We start from the raw sequence: 23,957 nt of genomic DNA on the forward strand, positions 1-23,957 counted from the left end.
GACAGTCAATGTACATTTTGTCCTTTGAGCTTTGGGACGTACACTTCACAGTTGCATTGACACTCAGTGAGGGAGCTGACAGTGACCTACTCAGAAGTTGACGGGAAGCAGCACATCAGCCAGCTGGAATTGATTGTGGTTTTTCTGATTCTCTAATGATATTGGTATTTGTACAGCAAATTCTTTCAAGTTTTTTAAAACAACATCACAACAACCTACCCCAGGAACCAAGGAGTAATTTCAGAGCCTATGTCAGCTGCAGTGTAAATCTGCAAGTTAGCAGAGGCTAACATTCAGAGTTGTTTCATGGTGTGTTCCAGGAAAATGAAACATCGCTCAGACATAGCAGCCTGGAAGCTAGGTGTCTTGCTTTACAGTTGGGCTAGTTTCTGTGTTTATGCCTATTATTCATTCAGTCTGATCAGGCAGAAGCTGATGAGGTTCAGAGCCTCTAACCACACCAAGATGGCACTGGTCTGGTGGTTTCAATAGGACTGGCAGGTAGACCTCCAGTAACTGTTGGCATACCATCCAGGAGTTTGCTAACCTGGGGGATACTCTGGCAAAGTTAAGTTTGTCAGTCCGCTCAAATTTGTTCCTGTGACTTCTTTAGTTATCTACTCCTTCAGAAAAACTGTCCATGTATAAATTCAAGGGATACAGAGCAACTGTATCACAGTAACAGTACTCCATTGCTTGGAAGTGACTGTGTCCTGGGACTTCAGATGACTTCTAGCACTTTTTGAGCAGGCGTCCTCATAGGACAGTCTGGCTGCCCAAGGTGGATTTCTTCATAGCCCTCCAAAACTTGCCAGGGCTTCATACAAGCCAGTTCAAAAGTCATTTCTTTGTCATCTTTCCTTGAAGTCTGCTTTCCTTTAGTTGTTCCATCTTTGAGATGTGGAAGCAAGTTACATGCTTTTTTTGGCTTTCATGTTTCATCGGAAAGGTTTGACTGATTTCCACACTTTATTGAATTCTCACGAAAGACAACAGTCTATTCTATTTCTCTCTTGGCTTTAATACTCACAGTATTTCTGGAGATTTCTCTAGACAGTTGGTTCCTGACCCATTCTGTCCATAAAGGCTCTGCTAGACCTATTAGACTTGAACAGAAGCTGGAACTCGACTTCTTGACCTCCCACTTAAGTAGCAGTTCAAGCTAGTTATTATTGATGGATTTGCTGTGAAAACATGAAGTTTGATAACATGAAAGTAATTTTTTTTTTATACAAAACCCTTAGTTATAGAGAACCCTTACCTCCTAGTCCCCTCTCTCTTGCTGTGTTGTGATCATTTTATGAAAAAGAATGAAGGCAGTTCTTATCTGTCAATAGGTTGGAAGTGTGCATGCATGAACAGTCACTTTCCTCTACTCTTTTGTCGTAAGACATCAGAAGATGCTTGGCTTAAGTGAATTCAATAGTGCAAATAAGCTGAATATGATTGAGTGGTTTGTATAAAAAATATTAGGTTTTATGCCATACATATTTTTTATTCCTTTTTTTAAACATTTTGTATGTGCACCAGACAAAGGATGTTTTCCTCATGTTCCTTTCTCCACACAGGTAGCCAAAGAGTTTGTATGCCAATCTTTGCCAGTAATCCATCCATGTATGAATCAGAATCAGACCCAGTGGGTAGTTTGTTATTGATGTTTTGTGCATGATCTCCATTTGACACAATCTTCTTAGAGGAATAAGCAGTGAAAAGCAATAAGAGTGTGATACCCTTAGACATCTGGGGCTGCATATGTGCCATCTGTTGTCTCAGTGGGGTGTTCTCAGTGAGGGAAAGGGAGCTGTGCAAAAACAATTTATGATATGGGGAGAGGGGATAATAGATACAGTACTGTACTTTAGGGCAGAGGATTGCCTAGTAAATGGTTTTGAACCCGATGGTGGAAGGAAATAACCATATGTGACATGTGATCATCTCCCTTGGTCAATGGAAACCATGCTTTCACTCTTGCAGAATGCTAGAAAAGGAAAATTATTGTGTTCTCGTCACTGCACAGTGTGGGTCATCAAATACTGCTTAAATTAAGAAGAATGAAATCTAGGTTTGGGTCTTTTAGTGGACAAGGATATGGTGCTCAAGAGGAATGTATGATAGATTTGTTTAAGGAGAGAAAGCAATGCTTTGGCACCTATTGACACAAAATTGAAAAGACAGTGTATATAGGAATGGGAGAATAGAGTGATTGTGTTGGATAACTGAAAACAGTAAAGCCAGAGATGGGTACAGTATTGCCTGCTGTGACAGGAAGACAGGAAATTTATGAGTCAGACTAATTGTGGCAGGAGAAAAAGTACATATTAATGTGTCGGGTCCAGGAATGAAAAAGAATGTGAGTAAAAGTGTCTGATGGATAATAAATTTATACCTGGCAGGACTTGGGGAATGTGGAAGGGTGTATTAGGTGATGTAAATACAAATATGATTGACAAAGAGATGACAGGTACGTGATTCCTGGAGTAAGTAAAATGGAGTTAAAAGTCATGTGGTTATAATTTTTGGGAAGAGTCTTGATTGGTAGAACTTTATTCAAAGGATATTCATTAGTACTGTATGTGTGGGAAAGAAAAAATGTTGAAGGAAGAGTTTGTAAGATCTTGAGTGTGATAAGGAGGAATTGAGAAGAATATGGAAGGAGAAAATGCAAGGAAAATTAGCTGTGGATACAAACATAAGTAAAATTTGAGAGGGTGTCGTAGATTAAGCAGGGAACATATCTGGAATGAAAACAATGGTGGGATGAAGAAATAAAAGGTTTAGTGACGGAAAAAATGGTTCTGAGGTACACTTGCATGACTGAAGAGAATATTGGATACTGCACAGGCATTGAGGGTGATGAATAGGTTAGTCAAGAAGAAAGTGAAAGTGAAAATGGTAATTAATAAAGATAGAAGGGTGAATGTGAACAATGAATTTATAAAGAATAAGGAATGTCAACAGTAAATTTATAAAGAATATGAAATGGAGAGAGGAATGTTTACAAACAATATGATTTCCGAGTGAAGTAAATAGAGATGATGTCTTAAGAATAGCAATTTAGAGAGTGAAAAGTGAAAGCACTAGATCAGAAAATTGATGGAATTATAGCTTTTGTTAGAATATGTAGCTGAGTGACTGGCTGTGTATAAAAGTGGGTCTGACTCTGAGGCAATGGTGATTATTTCTCTTTGGATGTTTAATATTTGTATAAATGAAACAAGAAGGTAAAGAAAGGAAATTAGCCATAAATTTAAAGTTGTGGATTGAGGGAAAGTTGGTAATGGAGTATTGAATACCCGAATATTTTCAGATGAATCGATTTTGATTAAATATAGGAGAAATTCCAGAAAGTAATGAAAGAGTTGGAAAGTGTTTGCACAAGGAAAGAATTGAGAATCAGTGAGAGGCTGAGTGAGTTTATGAGGGTTTAATGAAAACCAGGAACCTGGAGCCATTACATTATGTTTACATGGATGATGGAAAAAAAAGTAGGTGGTTAATTTGTATAGGATGTTGGAGTAAATAGCCAGTGGTGGGACGAGAGACGAAGTGAGCCTTTTAATAGGCGAGGCAAGGAAGGCAGAAGGGTGAATGAAAAAGACTGGGCAGAGAATTGGAGTGTTTGTTGGAAATAAGGTGGGAATGTTGAGTTAACTTCCCAACATGTGCATTAGAAAAAAAAGTGGAACACTGCTGTAAAGATTTAGTGTTTGTATAATATATGTGGCTTAAGAAGAACTGACGGAGTTAGAAGTCGAGATTTTTGTAGAAGTAAAAAAAAAAAGTTATTGTAGATGAAAGGATGGGTCTAAATAATCTGATTTAGTTTGATCATATGGAAAGATTGAAGGACAAATGGTTGTCAGAAAGACAATAATTCAGATGCATTTGGAGAAAGGCTCAGAAAGCAGTGATAGAAAGGAATGTCATTGATATCCAGGGTGTGTGAAAGATGCAAGATAAGTTGAATGGTTCATCATTGTATGGGCATGAGATGCACTGCTAAAGAGCCTTTTCTTTTGGTGAATGACGTGCCTTTGCTGTGGAAGTTTTTCTTTTGTGGGGGTTCATCCACACTTCAGCAGTTCAAATAAGAATATAGCAAGAGATTTGTTCGTCCTCTATGCCACTTATGTTAAGGGTGAATGCTTATTGTGATTAACCTGTTCAATTAACCCATAAGGGCATAGTTTGTAATCCTGGCGAAGGTAGATAGTATTATATAATTCCCTTTAGGTGTAAGATGTTTTCAAGGTAAAGTGAAAGCCAAATCAGTCTGTTATTAGTGGCACAATGGTTAAAAGTATAAAAATGCTGAGTAAAATCGATCATTCAACAATATATATATATATATATATATATATATATATATATATATATATATATATATATATATATATATATATATATATATATAATAAACGTACGGAGAGAGAGGGGAAAGAGAGCAGAGGCCACAGGATTAAAAATGAAAGAATGTGCTGAGCGGTCTCGTGTTTTGTCAACACATTTTCCAGGTACAGTTCAGTGTCCTGCACATTGAACCTAGAAAATGCGTTGAAAGATCACGACAGCCGTCGGCATTTCTACTTTTATTTCATTCCAGTGGCTCTGCTATTTTTATTGTCACATGCTACGTGACAAAAGATATATATATATATATATATATATATATATATATATATATATATATATATATATATATATATATATATTTGTGTGTGCAAACTCCATAGTTTTTATAAATTCGTTGATCTCGGTGGAGAATTATATTCGCCACAGTATGATTTTAATGACATTCAGTAAATGAGACTAGAAAATTAATGAAAATGAATAAATAGACCGCTTCTTGTCCGAGCCTATTGGTTCATATAAACACGCGAGGGGAAAACATTAGTTATATAATTGCACTCGGTCACATGTAAGTGCCTTTGTTTCAACCATGTTAATGACTGTGCAGTATAATTTTAAATGTGTCGTTGACCGGTGTGGACGTCCGCAGCATTTGTGTATCACTGCCTTATCACTTCTGCAGTGTTACCAATACAAGTACGAGAAGAATTTGCATAATTTCAATTGCTAGATTGTCCTCATCATTGAGACATGTAAGCGATATTAGTGATTTACTTACAAAACTGCCATCAAAGAAAAACCATAGAGCATTTCATTTACAATACCTCATTGTGAATTCCATTGCGTAATCTTTCGCAATAAATTCATATTTTTGTACCCATGAGACACTGAACATAGACCAAATTTCTCTTCCAATTTTACTAAATTAATTTCAGTTTTAACGTTCCACGGTAATACAAACGGAAAAAGTAGCTGTTTTTGTATCTGGCAATATTACAGAAGCTATAGAAACAAGTATGGCGGCTACAAGGCGGCTGCAGAAGGTAAACCTCGCTCTATTATTAACTCGTGTCGTGGAAGTTGTCGTTTCCCGGCCCTGTTATTAACTTTAGAAGCAATTAAAGGTTATGTGGTCATTTAGAGCATAATTTTTTACACTGGTTTTAATGAGAACAGATTTGACCTCACGTGACAACTGGAGGAATCAGGTCGCGGGAGGAAAATGTTTGTTTGGCTTCTCTTCCCACTCCGGTGTCTTAGTTATTTATTTATTTATATATTTGTTTATTTATTTATCCAGATGTCATATCAGTTTAGTTTGCAGCGGTGCAATTAAAGCTAGGTTAGCCTAACCCCTACTTACGCTACGGTGTGGGTCATTTACATACCGAATACCTGTAACATGGGCTAACCTGATTGGCCTTCCGCGAGGCTAAAGAATTTAAGTCAGGTTAGGCTGCCATTTCATACAGGACAGGTAGGGTAGGCTTCCCTGTATCCTATGCAAATACGGCATTGGCCTAGGCTGTGGGTATTGTTTTCACTTTAACACCCCAACAAAATTCTGTAATTGGTATTATTTTAAATTAACCTAACCTGACCTAGGGGACCATGTTCTGACCTAACTAGTTCCTCATTGGAGGGGTTGGTAGAAATCTCGGCTAGCACGCTGTTGGCCCAGCGTTTGATTCCCCGACCGGCCAATGAAGAATTAGAGGAATTTATTTCTGGTGATAGAAATTCATTTCTTATTATAATGTGGTTCGGATTCCACATTAAGCTGTAGGTCCCGTTGCTAGATAACCAATTGGTTGTTAGCCACTTAAAATAAATCTAATCCTTCCGGCCAGCCAAGGAGAGCTGTTAATCAACTCAGTGGTCTGGTTAAACTAAGATACTTAACTTTTTTTTTTACCCAACTGGTGGCTTTGCCTCCCCTGTACCCCCCAGAAGTAACACTGATTATCAGAAACAGAGCAGGACTCAATTTCTGGTCCGTGGTCTAACACTGGCTACAACCTAACCAAAACAACCTTGACCTAACTTTAACTAGAGGGTCATTTCCTGACCTAACCTGAACTTCCCTTTCTAACCTGACTTAGGGTGCCAAGCTCTGACCTGGCCAGTGGGGCTTTGCTCCTCCTGGACCCCCCCAACTAACACTTAATGTTGAGCACATGGACTGGCTTAGGCTACCCCTTTGTGCTAGTACGCCTACCCTTGTCACCTAACTCTGCATACTACCCTGGAATTTGTGTGCTGTGGTCTTAAGTTTCCTTGACGTGATAACAGTATTCATGCTTCAATCTTTCAAGTTTACTGTTACCACACACTGCTGGCTGCGAGTTCGAATCTCCGACCGGCCAAAGAAGAATAAGAGAAATTTATTTCTGGTGATAGAAATTCATTTCTTGTCATAATGTGGTTCAGATTCCACAATAAGCTGTAGGCCCCGTTGCAAGGTAACCAGTTGGTTCTTAACCACGTAAAATAAATCTAATCCTTTGGGCCAGCCCTAGGAGAGCTGTTAATCAGCTCAGTGGTCTGGTTAAACTAAGGTATACTTAACTCTACTGTTACCAAGATAAACTTATTTACCAATTTTTGGTTTTTGATGAACCATTTTTTCCAATGGGGCAAGTACTGAATACGGCACTGATAGGAGTGGTGCTGGCATTATATGAAACTTTACAGTGAAAGCAACAAACATCAGAAACGTTCAGTGCATATTTTAAAACAGGAAAATTACATTTTCAAGTTCAAAATCTGGTAATGGTTCACAGTAAAATTTTACGCAGGATTTGGAATTTTTATGCTGTGCTATGCTTTAATACAGAAATCATTCTAAAGTCTAACACAGATTAACTGTTACCAAGATGTTTATTGTTTCTTTTTTTTCACGTTTTGACATTCATTCCTGCTGGGTTGGTACTAAACACAGTGTAACAGAATGAGGCTTAAATATTGATATAATATTTGTAATTTTTTTATTTAAGTTTTGATTCATACACTATATCTGATGACGTATGTTGACTTTTGTGGTGAATATCCCGGTAACAGTAGATTTGCAAGAGATTTTTTTATGACTTTTGTATTAAACATTGAAGAGGACTTAAGAGCACAGCATAAGGATTCTAATAATTAGTATTAAAATAATACCAAAAATACTAATTTCTCTTTAATGACAGGAACCATAAGCTTATGCCCAAACTTTTCCTGATTGCGTATTTGGCATTTTCTGCATGTGCTAATGCTGCTCCCTGCCTAGCTTCTGGTTTACCACTGGCACCAGAGTTGTATGCATAGCAGTGCACATGCCTCTACATGTTTGGCCATCAGTTGTGGCTGAGCTATCTGTGCCAGTTAAACCATGAGTCTTACACTCCTTGGACTTGGCTCTTTGGAGAGATATGACTCTCAGACTCTTGTTTAATACTTGAAAGGGTTGGAATTGCTCTCATGCTTGTCAATTACTGGGTTGTGACAAAAAACTCTAGACTTATCAGTATGATGAGAAACGAGCTTTGGTTTCCTCTCTGGGATCTTAAGGTGGTCTGTGCGAGAGGCTTCTGTGCTTAATTTAAGCTGTGTAGGACCTTACCTCTCATGCCAAGAGTGTTGGCACCTCTTTCTAGCTTTTATATCAGATGAGCTTACAGCATTTGACAGTTGTCAGCTGTATAGCTCAAATGAAAACTCAAAGTCAGGGGCACGAATCCTTTCCTGGCATTTCAGAATAATGTGTGGTACATGGATGATGTGAGTAGTTATCTACAGTATCAGACCACCTTTATCTCATCCTACCTAAGAGACTTTATTTTTAGGTTTCCAGACCCTTTCCTATGGGACCTGTGGTGGCTGCTCAGCAGGTTGTGTAAACATCCAGCTCCTTTTGGATAGAATAGCATCTCTCCCAAGGTAACATCAGAGTGAAAGATGGGGGTCTAATGGTAGAGTGACTAGCTTCTGTCCAATCTTTTCTCTGACTCCCTCTGCTGGAACAGCAGTAGGCCTGATTGTGTGCTGGACCAGGTGTAAATATAGGTGACCACTCAGTTGTGCAACCAGGCCTAGAGCTTTTTTTATATTATACATTATATATAATGTGGAGGGGGTATGGTAATGCTGTACTCTGATTTAAGAATATAACTACCTTCCAACTCGTACTATCTTAAAGGGGGTAGCATATGGTTCTTCGATCCTTTCCTTACTGAAGGGAGGCTCTTCACTGTTTCTTAGTTCTGGTGTCCTACTGCTCTGTCATCCTTATGCCACACTGTGTAGGAGGTTACCGGAGTCATTGCTTCCTTTGCTTGCTCTCTTGACTGGGATTATGGCAGTTCCAGGTGGATTTTCTCACATCCAATCCGTTGAATTACATTTTTTTTTTTTTTCCCACATATTCAGTAGGTGGAAATTGTCTCTGGACAACAAAGGTGTTTAGAGATGCAAAATTCTATGAGGTAGTGAAAAGGGAGTTGGAAATTTTTCTTGGAAGAAATCAGCCAGTGTTTATGACTGCCATTGTGTTTAAGGATTCTGCCTTCATAAATTAATATTTAAAGATTGTATAAATTTTTGTCTTATTTTTTATGGTTTTCCTTTTACATAGTTTCAGTTGGTAACAATATTTCCAGTAAACATTGCCATCTTATAACTTAAAGAAATGTTTTTGAATTTTAAAAACTATCAGGTCATTTAGTTGCTTCCTTTTACTGTACCACTGTTCATATTCTTTTTCCTGTTACACCTTTAAAACCTTTTTACTTTTAATTTCCCTTACCGTGCTGAATGACCTCATAGGTCCCAGCATCTTTAGAGAATTTAATTTAATATTTAGTATGTGTGTATTTTTATTATTTTTTTTTTTTTCAACATAATGGTTTGATATACTGGGAGAAGGGTGATATTTTCATATGTTTATTGTAAAATGTTTTTAACAGGAACTGGCAGACATCCGAAAGTCCGGGATTAAGTCCTTTCGAGATATACAAGTGGATGAGAGTAATATATTAACATGGCAAGGTCTTATTGTTCCGGTAAGTAAGCAGCATCATAATCTTCATATACTTGTGTAATTTCGAGATCTTCATATTGGAGATGCTGAATTAAGCCGAGATGAGTTGCTCACGTACTTTTTATGTTTACAGGAAAATCCACCTTATAATAAAGGAGCTTTTCGCATTGAAGTTAATTTTCCAGCGGAATATCCTTTCAAGCCTCCTAAGATCAACTTTAAAACTAAAATATACCATCCAAATGTAGATGAGAAAGGGCAGGTAAGCATGGTTCAGATTACACTCTGTTGTCTCATAGGTTTAAACAAAATAAGGCTACCATTCATGCAGATGCATAAAAAGACATTAATTACTGTTTGTTCCTACAGAGACACAAACCTTTATTCTTTACATAGGATTTAGTTCACATTAGGGTTTAGTGTGTGAATATGCTTTGGAACAGCTTTTTATCTTTCAAATGGTTGTTAACCATCAAAAGGTCGGCGGAGTTTCCAGATGGATAAAAAATATATTACTGTATTTGCTTCCCTGTTATATACACCCCTATTATACAAGGATATTGTGAAGCAAAAATTATTTTGAAGAAAAAACATATTTCGTCCTGACGGTGAAGCAAATATCCAGCTGCCCTATCCCCATGTTTTTGGCATTGGCTATGATATCTAGCTTGAATTTAATGTTGTTGCAGTCCTTCGTTCCTTCTGTACCCTGGGTTTAAATCTTTTGAAACTGTACACTGACACCTTAACTTACAGGATTTTGTTGCGTATAGTAAACACTTCTGAAAAGAAAAAATCACTAATGTAATACTGTAATCCAGTAAGTGAAATAAGCATAGCAGTTCCTGAAATGAGCATGACTGATACTTTCCTGTCTAACCTTTTAATTGTGGCTTTTTTTTTTACAGGGTAACTAACACTTCTTGTCCCACTTAATTCTCCCACTGACTTAACAGTTAGCATGTGTTTGTCTGCTTTATAAAGACTGAACTTCGTATCAAAATATGATCTTTAATGTCTAGTTTAATATTGCTGCACAGCAACCTGGCTGAGCTATTCTTTGGTGTTTGTGTGGGTGTGTGTGTGTGTGTGTGTTTTTTTTTTTTTTTTTTTTTTTTTGCTGCCACATTGTCTTTTTATAAACGAATCAATAATCAAAATATTTCTAAGTTTTTGTGTAACAATGAATATCATGGTCATTTAGAAGAAGTTTATTTTATTCTTAGGCCTCATGAAAGGACTATAGTATTTCATTTTACTGTTAAGTATATTGAATTATTTTATTTATTACAATGTATTGCTAGTGCCTTTTAATGTTTTATGTCATTCAGTAAAAATTGTTTGAAATACAAGTGGTGTGTCTCTTATTGAGGTAACTTCACCTAGTTTTTTTGTTTTGTTTTAGTGTATATTTTTTTTTCATTGTAATGTATTTGTATAATTTATGATATATTTCACCCATAAGTGTTTCTCATACTTAAGGGTAAGACTTGGCATTATTTTAACCAGTTTTATTCCTAATATACAGTAGTATTGTAATGTGCAAGGCAATCTGTCAACCATTATCTCCCACGTTATGAGATTGACCTGTATCAGGGTTGCTTTGGAGTTTGGCATGGTCTTAACTTTTAGATCTCGGTTTTCTAGGCTTTGGCAAATCCTGTCTATCAGAGAATTGAAAAGTGATATTTCAGTTTGTTTGCCATGTTAATTTGTATTCATGCTATGATACTCACTGTGGTTTTATTGTAAAACATAACTTGTAATTTATTGAGGTATGGAAGACACCTCAGATCATCTTAAGTGGTTCAGGTTAAGAGTGACATCCTTTGAGATGATTTCAATGAGACCCCTTTCTCTTGCTAAGCAGTGGCAAGTACAGCCATATACCACATTTTCCTAACTAACAAACCCTCAGTCTTAACATTAGGATAGGATAAACTTCTATCGCCAGCTGGCACTAGAAGGTTACCGTAATGTTAAGACCTTAGGTTTGTTAGTTATGAAAAATACAAATTAATTTAATAATTTTGTCATTTTTCACTTTTTTTTATTTTTGGATGGACTTTCATATACAGACCCCTTTAATGCTTGTCATAATGGTTGTACCATTAGAGCTTCAGTTCCTTGATAATTTCAGTCCCAAGAGATTTAAATCAAATATGGAGATTTTCTTCAGCTGCTCTCACTCCTCCCATCTAAATTGCAAATTTGGTTAATGAAAATGATGGTTTTTTTTTGTAGAACAAAGTTTTTACAAACAAATTTTTTCAGTGCAATCCCATCATGTTGGTTAAATATCTGATCCTAACCATGCTAATTGCAGTCACCCAACCATGCTAATTGCAATCATGGTTGTAGCTTGCAGCTATTACCCTGACTGCAAACAGTAAATTTCTTGGTTGCCTGGCCTCCCCAGAGTACATGGAGGCACATGTACAGTGACTGCCATTGAACTAATGGAGTACTTTTGATTCAGAAATGTTTCGGGTATTTGTGAAGTGCAAGAATGGAGATTTATGTAAGTGATGGGTTTGTATTGAAAAATTAGTTTTGTGTTAAAAAAATTTCAGCAGTTCATGAAGTGCCATTAAAGTACTTGAACATTGTATCTTGACTTGGAGATCAAGCTACTCTTTCCATAGATTATTTAAAGCCTGGTATAAATACTATATTTGTGGGATCCCTGCTAGTGTAGGCATTAAAGGTAATAGAAACGTAGATAAAGCAGCCAGTCAAGCAGAAATTAATAAGTAAGTTATTGTATTGACACTGTGGAGCTGATAACATTGGGGTTATGATAGTCATCAAGAAGGAGAGACAAATGTGATATTACTCATTGTAAACTTCAGCTCCCTCTTATAACAGTCGGGTACTTATAACCACTTCATATAATTTCCAGATGTGGAGAATTCAGTAACTATATAAAGCCTATTGTGTGTGAATGTCCAAATTTTAAAGCAGACTTTAAAAAACTTTTGTTAATCTTATACATTTCAATGTATCATGTATGATTTTAAGAATGGTTTCATTAGATCGGCCTGCCAGCCAGGTTTAAAGCTAACTTCCATTCTGTTGTAATGGAATAAGAAAATAGGTTGCATATTAATAACCACTCCTTAAGATCATGATTATTCTTCCTAGCTCAAGGACTTATAGTTGTTAATTTTTATGTAAAACCAGATTTTCATGTGAACTTATTCCATTTTATACAGACTAGGGAAGCAGTAATACATTAATATGATAAATGTGGTTATTGTCAATTTGTTGATTTTTAGCACAATTTCCATAACTTTTCCCTTCCTGTCCATTTGTTTTTAAAATCTCTCATTTGTTACTCTGTCCTGTACACCTCTCCTCCATAGCCATATTTCTGCTGTGTTATTAGTTTCTGGATTTAAAGCATTACCAATGATTGAAAGGCAAATGGTGGTATCCAGAAATTAAAAGATTAATAAAAAGATAACGGAATTTAGTCAAGCAAGAATTCTTCTGGCAGATCATGAATTATTCATATAAGAAAAATGAGCATTATTGTAAAAGTTAGTTCGTTTACAAAGGTGAAACTGTTTGTGTGCTCCCTTTGATGATGAAGCTTCATCTCAATCCTAGGACTAGAGGGGATGAAAAGACAGATATCTGAAGATTTAAAGGTAGAGCAGGAAAGATAATTATCATCCTGCTTGTAGATTCATATTTTTTTTCCTATTACATTCATATATGAGATTAACAGTTTACTTGGAAACTGGAAAGTCTGTCTTACTTTTGTTTATGTAGGCTTCTTTTGAAAGTGCTTGGTAGAGATACTCTTTTCTTAAAAATAATTTTACCCTTTTTTTATTTTAGTACCTTAATTACTTAATTAAAGAATTTCTGTTTTCCAGGTCTGTTTACCGATAATTAGCGCTGAAAATTGGAAACCTGCTACAAAAACTGACCAAGGTAAGTCTTTGAATTCACAAAATGAATTACAGCTAAATTTTGGCTGGTTCTCATTTTGGTAACTGAGTTTGTTTTATAAAGTTTTAAATGGTTCATGGTGGATTTTCAGAAAGAAAGTAGATAAAGTTGCTTATTCTGCCTTGTAAGTACTTGTTGCATAATTTCTTTGCAAGGAAAAGCATAGTGTACCTTAGCTCCATATAAATGGATTTTTGAACCTAAAGAAATAGATACCCTTAATCCAAAAAAATTTTGTATATATTTTTTTTTATGCAATCCTTTGTCATCTGCTTAGAAATGACAGTATTCTTGAAAAAACAAAGCAGGTACCGTAGATTATTCCTGATATGATGCAAGTGCTCATACAAGGTTATGTTGGAAATATATATGTAATCTACTGATTTGATATTAGAAATTGAGTCTGAATTTACTCCTTTTTCATTGGCATGGTTATGTTTTCAAGTGGAATTCAGCATTATTCAGAGTTGAGATAAAACTACTGAACTTTTTTCATTAATTATGCAATATTCAATTTGGAAAGATCTTCAAAACTTTCTTTTATTGTAATCCCTTGAATAGTCTTGGTCAAGAGTAGAATGATGGTTCACGCATGCACCACCTGGATCTGTAAGTTTGGAGTCTGTAGCTGTAGTATTTGCTGTGACAGAAATTCCCCGAGCTTTTTTTTTATTTTATTTATTTTATTTTTTTTCTCCTCCCCTCCATGGATGACATACCATATTTTACACAGCATCAGATGTATAACATGCCTAATATATATACTTAATTTGGCCATAACTAAAGTTGAATCATGGGCTTTCTCAGTTGGATTTCATTGCCCTTTGACATAAGTTTAGGCACACAGTTTTATAGAAGAAATGTTTGATGGAAACAAATCTTTGAAATTGAGAGAAAAAGTATTATCCATAAGTTCTTAGGTGTAACATTTGATACACACCAAAACTGGAAAGTTCATGTTGCAAAATTCGCGTGTAGCCTGTGGAGCTGGTATATCAGTATTTCTGCTGATATGTAAAACAGCGGTGGTGTTAGTTCTACACTGGTACTACAATACAAAAGTCAAATGTATGGATCAGCATCTGACTTGACATTAAATAACTTATTCTATTCGTAGTGAAAGGCGAAGAATCTGTATTGATGCTTTTAAATCATCTCAAAATGCACCACTGCAAATTGAAAATAGTGAGCTCCGATTGTCTGTACACCTTGCAAAATGCAGTACGAATACATGCAAGAGTGTTCCCATTAAAAAGATTGGTAATTTATAAAAATGTCTTTACATTTCTCCTTTGTAATTGGAGCTGATCGTCTCAAAATGTGATGAGGGTCAGGTTTCCTTTAGAACTAGAACTGACTCCTCCTTGTGCCAAGATGAGATACAAAGGTTCAAACTCTGCAGTTTATAGCGATGGTTCCAAATCTCTTACTAAGCATAGGATTTACTGCCATATCACCTAAGAAAACAAACAGGTACACTTTTATCAACAATACTATTTTCACAGCAGAACTGAGAGCAATAAATTCAATACTAAAGATTTTTAAAACGTCGTCAAATATTTTTTCAATTCCTCAAGAAATATTCAAGTCTGAGAATTTTGTCCCAAAAAATTTTCTACAACAAATGAAGTTTACATTACATATGTGTGGAGCTGGCGTAAATGTTTAAATGTGTTGGATTCCTACCAGTTTTGCATCAAGGGAAATGAAGATGCCTATAAAGCAGGCAGAGTTACTACAGTCTTGTAATTATGACATATCCAGAACCCGTCAAGGTTAATAACAGATGAAGTGCATGATTGAAACATAGCACTCTTCAGACCAGAAAGAGTACCACACTAAAGTAATTTTAAAGTATTGTTGAAGGAGGCTGAGTGGGGAATACTCCTGTAAGAAATGTGCAAGTCAGAAGGCAGCTGTATCTTGGGATCAGAATACAGTGGGTCCCCAGTAATCGTGGGGGATAGGGACCACAACCACCTGCATCAAGCAAAAATCTGTGTTGTTGGTATCCCCCTCTAAAAATGCTTATAACTGCTTGTTTTAATGGTTCAAAGACTAAATATACCGTAAATTATCATCATAAAATAAATTTAATATTTCAAAGTCATGTTACAACATTAGCTTTAAAAATATATTGGTGCATATTGTGGCTTACAGCTACCTACTATCACTTTAAGTCTTAGCAGAGAACTGTGTGAGGGTATGTCCAACTACACATCATGTACTGCGCAACTGTGCATTTTATTGATTTTTTTGTTTTGTAAGATGATTTTGAAATATTACGGTAAAGTGTTTTCGGATGAGTTTAGAGTATATCTAAAATACATGGTTAGTTTGTAGAACACGTAACTACTGTTAGCACATAATGTACAATACATATGTACGAACAAATTGGTAGGCTTGCTTACATCATGGCGATCTACGTACGTATTTGTATGTTAGTACTTTCTTAGTATTTTCGTGAATGAATACGTTTATGATCTTGTGTATGTTCATGTTACAATGATTTACTAATTTTCAAATATTAATATTAAACACATTAATATACTGTTTCACTTACAGAATCCATTTATACTGTATTATTACTTTGATCTGTTATCATCATAATATGTATAGAAAAAAAAAGGTCATCCCACATTTGAAATGTTTACATACTGAGAATCAGCTGATTGAGGCTCACTACTACCAAAAGAATTAGGAAATTAATTTTTCAATTGCTAAAAGAAATGAATTTATTAAAGGAATTATTTTTAGTTTTGTACATAAAAGTTTATGATACATAATAATTCATAATAGAAGTATTAAGTATTGAGAGAGAGAGAGAGAGAGAGAGAGAGAGAGAGAGAGAGAGAGAGAGAGAGAGAGAAAAACTGGGGTTTACTACAGATAAAGTCTCAGCACAGCAGCTGGTGACAAGCCTTGACTTGACAAGCTGGGGAGGAGAATGACAGTAACCTTGTATTGCTTACATATGAAATTCGGATTCTAAATATTTTTACGGTGATTAGAGATGAAACATCAACAGTGATAATATATTCTCTTGTGTATTGTTATAATGTGTGATAATCATAGAGTCAACTACCAAACTTTTAATGAAGCATGGTTCAGTAAATCAGAGAAAGAAAAAAATATGGCAACACATATACCTACAATAAAAACAATTACAGATATCAAGCAATCATTATTTTTCTACATATTACGATGATGATCGATCAATATTATAGTTTATTCTGTAAGTGAAGTAAAGTTTTATTGAAATTTTGCTGCTAAAAGATTTGTATACAGAAAGAGAGAGAGAGAGAGAGGTAAGCTGTTTTGTGATTTTGTGGGATTTTAATTTAGCGTTTTATTGATATTTTGCTGTTTACATTAACATTAATATTTGAAAATTAGTAAATAATTTTTTTTATCATAAAAAATGTATTTAGTCATGAAAATAAAATGAAAATACAGTAATTAGTGAATATTGCTCTGTGGAAAAATTCGCGAATTAGTGAATTTTCTGCGATATATATCTACCAATGCTCCCCTTCCTTGTTAAAAGGAGAGCAGAAGTAGTCACATTGTAAATGCTGAAGCCCATAAGGCTGGTTGCTCAATTGAGTAAGCACCTATATCTATACCCAGTCAAGCTTGTACTCGGATCAAGCTGCTACTCCACAAAGTGGGTAAGAGGGAAGAATTGAGATGCCAGTCACTCTACCATTCGATCCAGGCTTTATGCTGTCCCAGTGCCTTAGGCAAGCTCTTTTCTGTACGAATGGAGTTGGATGTTTACATAACCTGTTAGATAGCCAAGCCACAGGTCCCATAGAAAGAGTCTATGAACCTATGGGTGAAGTCCCCTAGGTACATTTTACAGAAAAGTTACTCTGAAATGCCAGGAGTAGTCCTATGCCGCTGATTTAGGGAGCTTTCGCCCAGGCTATATGACTGACTACTGTCAGATATGTTGGAAAATTATCTGATACATCACAAAAACAGAAAGAAGGGAAGTATCTCTAAACACCCACTACTTGTGTTTGCCAGTTCTAGCAAGAGCAATTCCAGCCCTCTGAGCACCTGATTTACAGGTAATAGAGCCTCCTGTAGTTATTGAATGTACCAAGAGTGCGGTACAATAATGGCCGAATGATATTGTTAAAATGTGCCGACTAAATATTTTCAAGTATCTCATTACGATTATCTTGTTACGGTTCTAATGATATAATTGGGCTACCCAGATAAGATGTACTTTGTGCAGATGCTTTGGCGTCTGAACTTTAGGTAAATTGCAAAATAAATCCGAGTTTATGACCCTTTAGTATATGTTGCATGTGAACATTCAGGGTAATTTCCAAGCCAACAAGATTTCATATACACATTACACTTAAAATTAGATTAGGAGATCTACTTTCAAAATGCATTCCTATTTCCAATAGAGTAGCCTTGCAAAGCAAAAATACAAAATTCATAATGCAACTGGCAACACTGTTAAGTGGAGGTCTGAAAGCTTAGAGACCATTCATTTATAATACTCGACCACCTGTATTATGTTACCTATTGTATTTATGTACCATTAATGTTTTCTTTATTTTTTCAGTTATTGAGGCATTAATTAACCTTGTAAATGAGCCTGAACCGGAACACCCTCTGCGAGCAGATTTAGCAGAGGACTATACAAAAGATAGAAAGAAATTCATGAAAAATGCTGAAGAATTTACGAAGAAGAATTCAGAAAAGAGGCCTGCAGACTAACTCCAGCTTTCGTTTAATCTGTGATGCAAAAAGGTTCTTGACAGGTAGACAATGACTTCCAATAAAGCCAGTGCATTTTAAAGAAAGTTGCTAATTCTAAGTCCACAACAAATGTCTACACAAGAGTATAGTTTTACAAATTTTACAAATTTATTTATTGGCAAAATGTACTTTGTGATTAGAATTTTAATGTAGGTGTGGAAATTTGTTGTCATACTTTGTATATAAATCCTATGGTTTTCTTTGCAAGGTCAGTATTTAGTATAAAGAGCATATACCGAAATAGGATTTCTAATTTAGTATACTTTGCGTAGTAGGTCAAAATTCACATTATTTATCCTTGTACTTTCATGATTTCTTAAATATTTTGTACTTGCTGTAGCTGTGAGAGGGTTTGTGGTGTCAATATATATTTATTGTCTGTCTGTCAAGTGCCTTTTGTAATATTAGATAAGTATTTGGCTCTAAAGTCTTGTTGCAGCCTCTCCCAGTGGTTTTGTAGATCACTTTCCTGAGAAAAGAAAATACAGTAGTGTTTTCACAGTGTAGCAACAACTGGATAATAGTGATTTAGGTTGGTTCCAAACCAGTATGTTTATATATATAAAGTGGCCTCCTTTTATTTCTCAAAAGGAACGCGCTTGGCTTGCTCTTTTGGGAAGTGACGAAGGTGGTGACGAGCCTTACTTGTCTGACTTATGGGAATCATCCTTTTTGTACGTCAGATCATAATGAATGGGTCATTGATGTCTGATAGGTATTTGCCAAAACACATTTATGCCAATCTGTCCTTATTGTGACAGTCACTCAGGCATACATGCATGGCTCATGAGGAATTACTTTGTACTATTACTTAAAGGTACAGTGTTAGGTTAAGTGGAACCATTGTACTATTGTCAAAAAACAAAGTATGATTGGAGTTTGTGTTACATCTTGAGTTTTCATCAAGAAGTTTTTTTTTTTTATCTTGTTACTCTTGATAGATCTCAAGCCATACATTTCTTTTAGAGAAAGCTGGCTGGTTAGACTTTTAACAACTTCATCATGATTTGTTCTTGAATTTACTCTGCAATCATAGTTTTATATATATATTTTCTTTTGTTAGTATACAGTACTGCAGATGTAAAGAAACACTTGAATTATTCCATTATATGTTGAGGCAATGGACCTTCCTTTTGATCCATTTAGACAGGAAGGGACATCCTCAGTTTGTAAGTAAATGGTACCTAACCTTCATATGTAGTATGTTGACAGTATATTTATATAGGAAATATACTCGAACCTCATTTGATAATAAGAAAGCCATGTCAAATTGATATTGATACCGTAATGCTTTCAGCATAGCAAGGTTGAAAATTTTTAATTATGCATATTCTTGTAGTTTTGATTTATATATTATATACATACATATATATATTCAGGCTGTAATCTAAAATTAACTTTTCTATGATTGAGGGGAATGGGTCTGCATTGGCTGCTATTGTGATTTGTATCTTTTTGAAGAGATCATTTGAAGAAAAATGTAAAGATATCTTAGATATAAGGGCAGTTGTTGAGCAGTTTTGTTACTAGTCTCTGGATTTCAACTTTACAACAGATAAGACAATATTTTACATAAAATACAAACGCCTTTTCTCCGTCTCATGTCAGTGCAAAATGGTTACAGATGGTGAGTAAATTGTCCATTGTTTGATCCCGTCTGCTTGTGCAATGTGTACCAAAAGTGTATGCTGTCAGTTAAGGGGTTAGAGATGCTAGTCTCCTCCATCTTTTCATAGAGGCACTGGTATTTTAGGTTTCTTCACAGTCTTGGGACTCAAGAACATTACATTATGTTGGTAAACAATATTTATATACAGGTTGTAAATAAGTTCTTGTTTTAACAATTGCCAGCTGTACAAGCAACAGTTAAAGTATATAATTTGAAGGCTATCCATTTTTTCATATAATTTGGATAAGAAAAAGAAAACCTAATTTTGAAAGCCCAATTTAGTAAACTTTCTAAAAGATTCAAGGAGCTTTCTCAAGCTTTCTCACTAAGTTATTCTTTGCAATATTGAATTAATTAGCATATTTATTTCAGCTTATGAATTATGTTAATATTTTACTGAAATACAGGTGCATTAAATTATATATTTTTTTCTTTGACCAATTCATAAATCCTTTGCCATTGTTTAAAATCAAAGGTTTTTATTTCCTAATTTGATTTTGGATATTATTAAGTTAATAAATGCAAATCTGCTCTAGTCTTTGTATGTCTTGGGTCTTGTTTAAATGACTTCTAAGATTGGCCAATAACACTTTTAATTTATGTATGTTTATTTGTTAATAATGTTAGCTTTTTTTGGTGTGAAAACAAATAGAAAATGTACTTCAAGTACTATAAAGTACAAATAATTTTGTCCTTACCTCAACTTCAACTTCGTGGATAGGTTTGTTCAGGAATTTTGCTTTACATTCGAATAAGTTTCTTTACTGGATTATAAAGATCAGAGTCCTGCTTAATTAATTTAAATTATTTACCAAGTCTTTATAATTTTATCTTTAGCCACCATTGGCATATACATACTGCTCTACGTATATAACTGCCTCAAATTTTCTGTAAGTGTAGACATGAAAGATGTGCTGTAAAAGGAGAATTTATACATCATGTGTAGACATGAAAGCTGCGCTAGAAAAGGAGAATTTATATGTCACATGGTTATTACAGTATTCAGTTTCAGTACAAATTTATCTATAAACAAACCAAAGATATGGTTAACTCGAGCAAGCAATCAGTATATGCTTATGAACATTTTTAGAGAAAAGTAATGATGCAAGAGTACATAGTATTATTACATCTAAAAGTTAAAGCATTAACAATTTTAGATCAATTAATATTAGGGTAATAATAATGACTGCTGAGCTTATGAAAAGCACATGCAACTGACAGTGTTAATTTGGGAGGGATGCTGACAAATTTTTCAGAGCATTTACTTGTACATAGCTTCAGCCAAGACTATGAAAGCATATCAGTCAACAACACATGACCATCAGGAGAATACTGGATATCTTACCCTTATTTTAAGCCATTTCTACAAACTTTGGACAACTGAATGCGAAGCTTCAAGAACTGAAAAATCACTGTGATTTGTAAAGTGAATACTGTAAATGGAAAAGATAGGAAAAAAGCCAAAGAATTAAAACAAAAATGAAGTAATATGAATAACAGCATGGATACAGAAATGAAAAAAAATAGTTAAGTGAAAAGAGCACTCAGCTCTGGTCCTGGTTGAAAATGGTAGAGTGACTAAGAGGCAAGGACAAGAACAAAGAGTAGGAGTTTGCAGGAACAGAATCAGCATAGCAAAGTGGCTGGGGAGAGATGAAAAAGATATGAGAGGGTCAAGTACCTATGTAAAAGATGAAATGGGAGAAACCTGAGATTAAAAAGATGGGGGAGGATGGAAATCAGAAATGCCTAAGGACCATCTGGAATCATCATCATCATCATCCTGGTGCCATATCCCCATGGACATCAGCAATCATGGCTCGCCATTCCTCTCTACTTCTGGCTCTCTGCAGCAACTGAGCTGCAGACATTCTTCCTCCAGTCATTCTCACCACTCCATCCGGAATATGTGATTTATTTTATGTGGCAGGAGAGCCTGTCATTAATGAGTTTACCAAATAATTTGAAACCAAGATAGGATGTACACAGGAAAATGCAATAAACTGTAATGTAAAAATAAGCAAGACTGCTTGAATATTATATAACCATTATATGAAAACACTGAAGAGGGAGGTAGAAGAAAAACCTAATTTTTAAAACGTTAGTCTGACTTCATTCTAGAAATGTCATCAATAGAATATATCTTTGTAATGACACAACTGCAGGAAAAGTATTATGCAAGAAGGAAGAGAGTATGCCTCATTTTTCCTGATCTTGACTGAATATCTGATAAAAGTTCACAGGCATACACCACTTAGATGAACATATGAAGGCAAAGCTAGTAGTCTGGTTAAACTATTGACAATAAAAATATTATACAAAGGAAGAAGATACCAGGAAAAAGTTTGTAATGTTACTCTACCATAACAAAAAACCACAAGTGAAGACTGGCAGGTTTTTCAGAAGAACTTGAAATAAATGTGTCTTATGATCAGAGCTGGTTCTTTTTTCTTTTCAAAAAGAAGAAAGGAGGTTCCTGAGAGATACCATGCATAACGACCGTAAGTGCCAACAGTAGAGGCTGAGGAGGAGGTGAAAATATTTAAAAGGTGGAAGAGTGCATTTGAGAAGAGAGGACTGAAAATCAAACAAAGCAAAGCTTATGGTAACTGGAAAGGAAGGGAAAAAAAATAAGTCAGATCTGGTCATGTGGCTACTGTAGGAAAAGAGTAAAATCCCTAGGCAAGGATGCAAGGATTTACTGTACCGAATATCCTCACCATGTGGCTCAGGTGGCAAATTCAAAGATTCCAAAACTGGGGCATTCAATCAACAAATGCCTATCAGTCAAAAGGTTAAACTTCACAAAAAGCTTTTCACCAAGTAGAGACTTATGATGAAGAATGAAACTGAAAAGTTACAAGATGTGGAATCCAGTGTGATAAAAGTTCCCACTAGTTCTTCAACAATTATAGCATACTTTCCACAAAAATCACCAATGCACAACAAATTCAATATAGCACAATAACAAAATCACTAAAAAATGGATCCAACTGAAACTCGCTAAAAACCACCGACATAGCGTCAAATGACAATATTATCGAAATTAATTAAAATCTTTATATGTATACAGTATATATACTAAAAAGCCCATTTAGAACAGACTCCCTATTTACAGCACAATGTTTTTAGGGGGTTATTGCTAACCTTTAAGTCCAATTTTATATTTGAGAAATATGACTTTTTTATCTATTGATAAAAAGTATAGACAGACCACTGAGTTTACATTTTAACTCTTAAGAGCTGGCTTGAATGGTTTGTTCTTAATAAAGAGCTTATTTAATAAATTCCAAATTCTGACATTTAATGACTGGATGGACCAAATTTTGAAGATTGACAATATTTCTTTTGGCTTTTTTGAAGTTTATTTTTTTAAGCTTTCAGACAAAGCCCAATTCTTTGATGATGGCAATGTTAAGAATAAGTAGGGAAGTGGTAGGTTTGAGGCAGCATAATATATAAGCAAAGTTGTCTATATGCTAAACTACAAGGCAGAAATACCAACAGGGAAGAGTCTGAGACAGCCCTCATATTTCAGAAGTAAACATGGAGACACTTGTTCGTGGGCATGCTCAGAGAACCATTTCATCCTTACCTATAGCAGACATTCCCACCCACAGGTGAGTGTATGCTGAGCCCTGTCCCCAAAGAAGAGAGACATTCACTAAAAGTCTGACAGAACTTCATGTGAGAGGGCTTCAAGGATATTGTCTTTTTCCAACAGAAGGAAGAAGAAGCAGAAGATGAGGAAGATAAAGATATGCGCTTGTTTCTCCACCTCACTCCCTTCACAGGTCTTACTTCCCTTGACTGCAGTAGAAGACTGTGTACTTTGCAGAAGTATGAACACGGGAAGAGTCTGGGACAGTTCTTGTGTTTCAGAGATAAATGAGGAGTCACTGGTTCTCGAGCACAATCAAAGAACCCTGTATCAACCCTACGTACTACAGACATCCCCAGCACAGGTTTGCAAATGCCATCACCAACCCTGAAGAAGGAAGGTGTTCACCCAAAATTCAACAGAACTTCTTGTGAGTGGGCTTTGGAGATGTTCTTTTTCTTCTTCCCTTGGAAGGATGAAGAGGCAGAAGACAAGGAGGAAGAACTCGACAACAATAAGTTGTTCACCTTATTCTGTCCACGTCTCTCTCCTCAGCAAGTAACATCAGAGTACAGCCT

General features: G+C 35.5%; 1 protein-coding gene across 1 annotated transcript; it reads left to right on the forward strand.

Moving 5' to 3' along the window:
• The first annotated feature begins 5,216 nt into the window (after nt 1–5,216).
• Ubc10 (ubiquitin conjugating enzyme 10) lies at nt 5,217–20,198 on the forward strand. The gene is made up of 5 exons (XM_067106666.1): nt 5,217–5,393; nt 9,294–9,389; nt 9,501–9,629; nt 13,252–13,309; nt 17,913–20,198. Exons 1-5 carry the CDS (start codon nt 5,367–5,369, stop codon nt 18,065–18,067), a joined length of 465 nt encoding a protein of 154 aa, XP_066962767.1. The 5' UTR covers nt 5,217–5,366; the 3' UTR covers nt 18,068–20,198.
• The last annotated feature ends 3,759 nt before the right edge of the window (nt 20,199–23,957 follow it).

Source organism: Macrobrachium rosenbergii, chromosome 7 (genome assembly GCF_040412425.1).
Source record: "Macrobrachium rosenbergii isolate ZJJX-2024 chromosome 7, ASM4041242v1, whole genome shotgun sequence".
NCBI classification, from domain to species: domain Eukaryota; kingdom Metazoa; phylum Arthropoda; class Malacostraca; order Decapoda; family Palaemonidae; genus Macrobrachium; species Macrobrachium rosenbergii.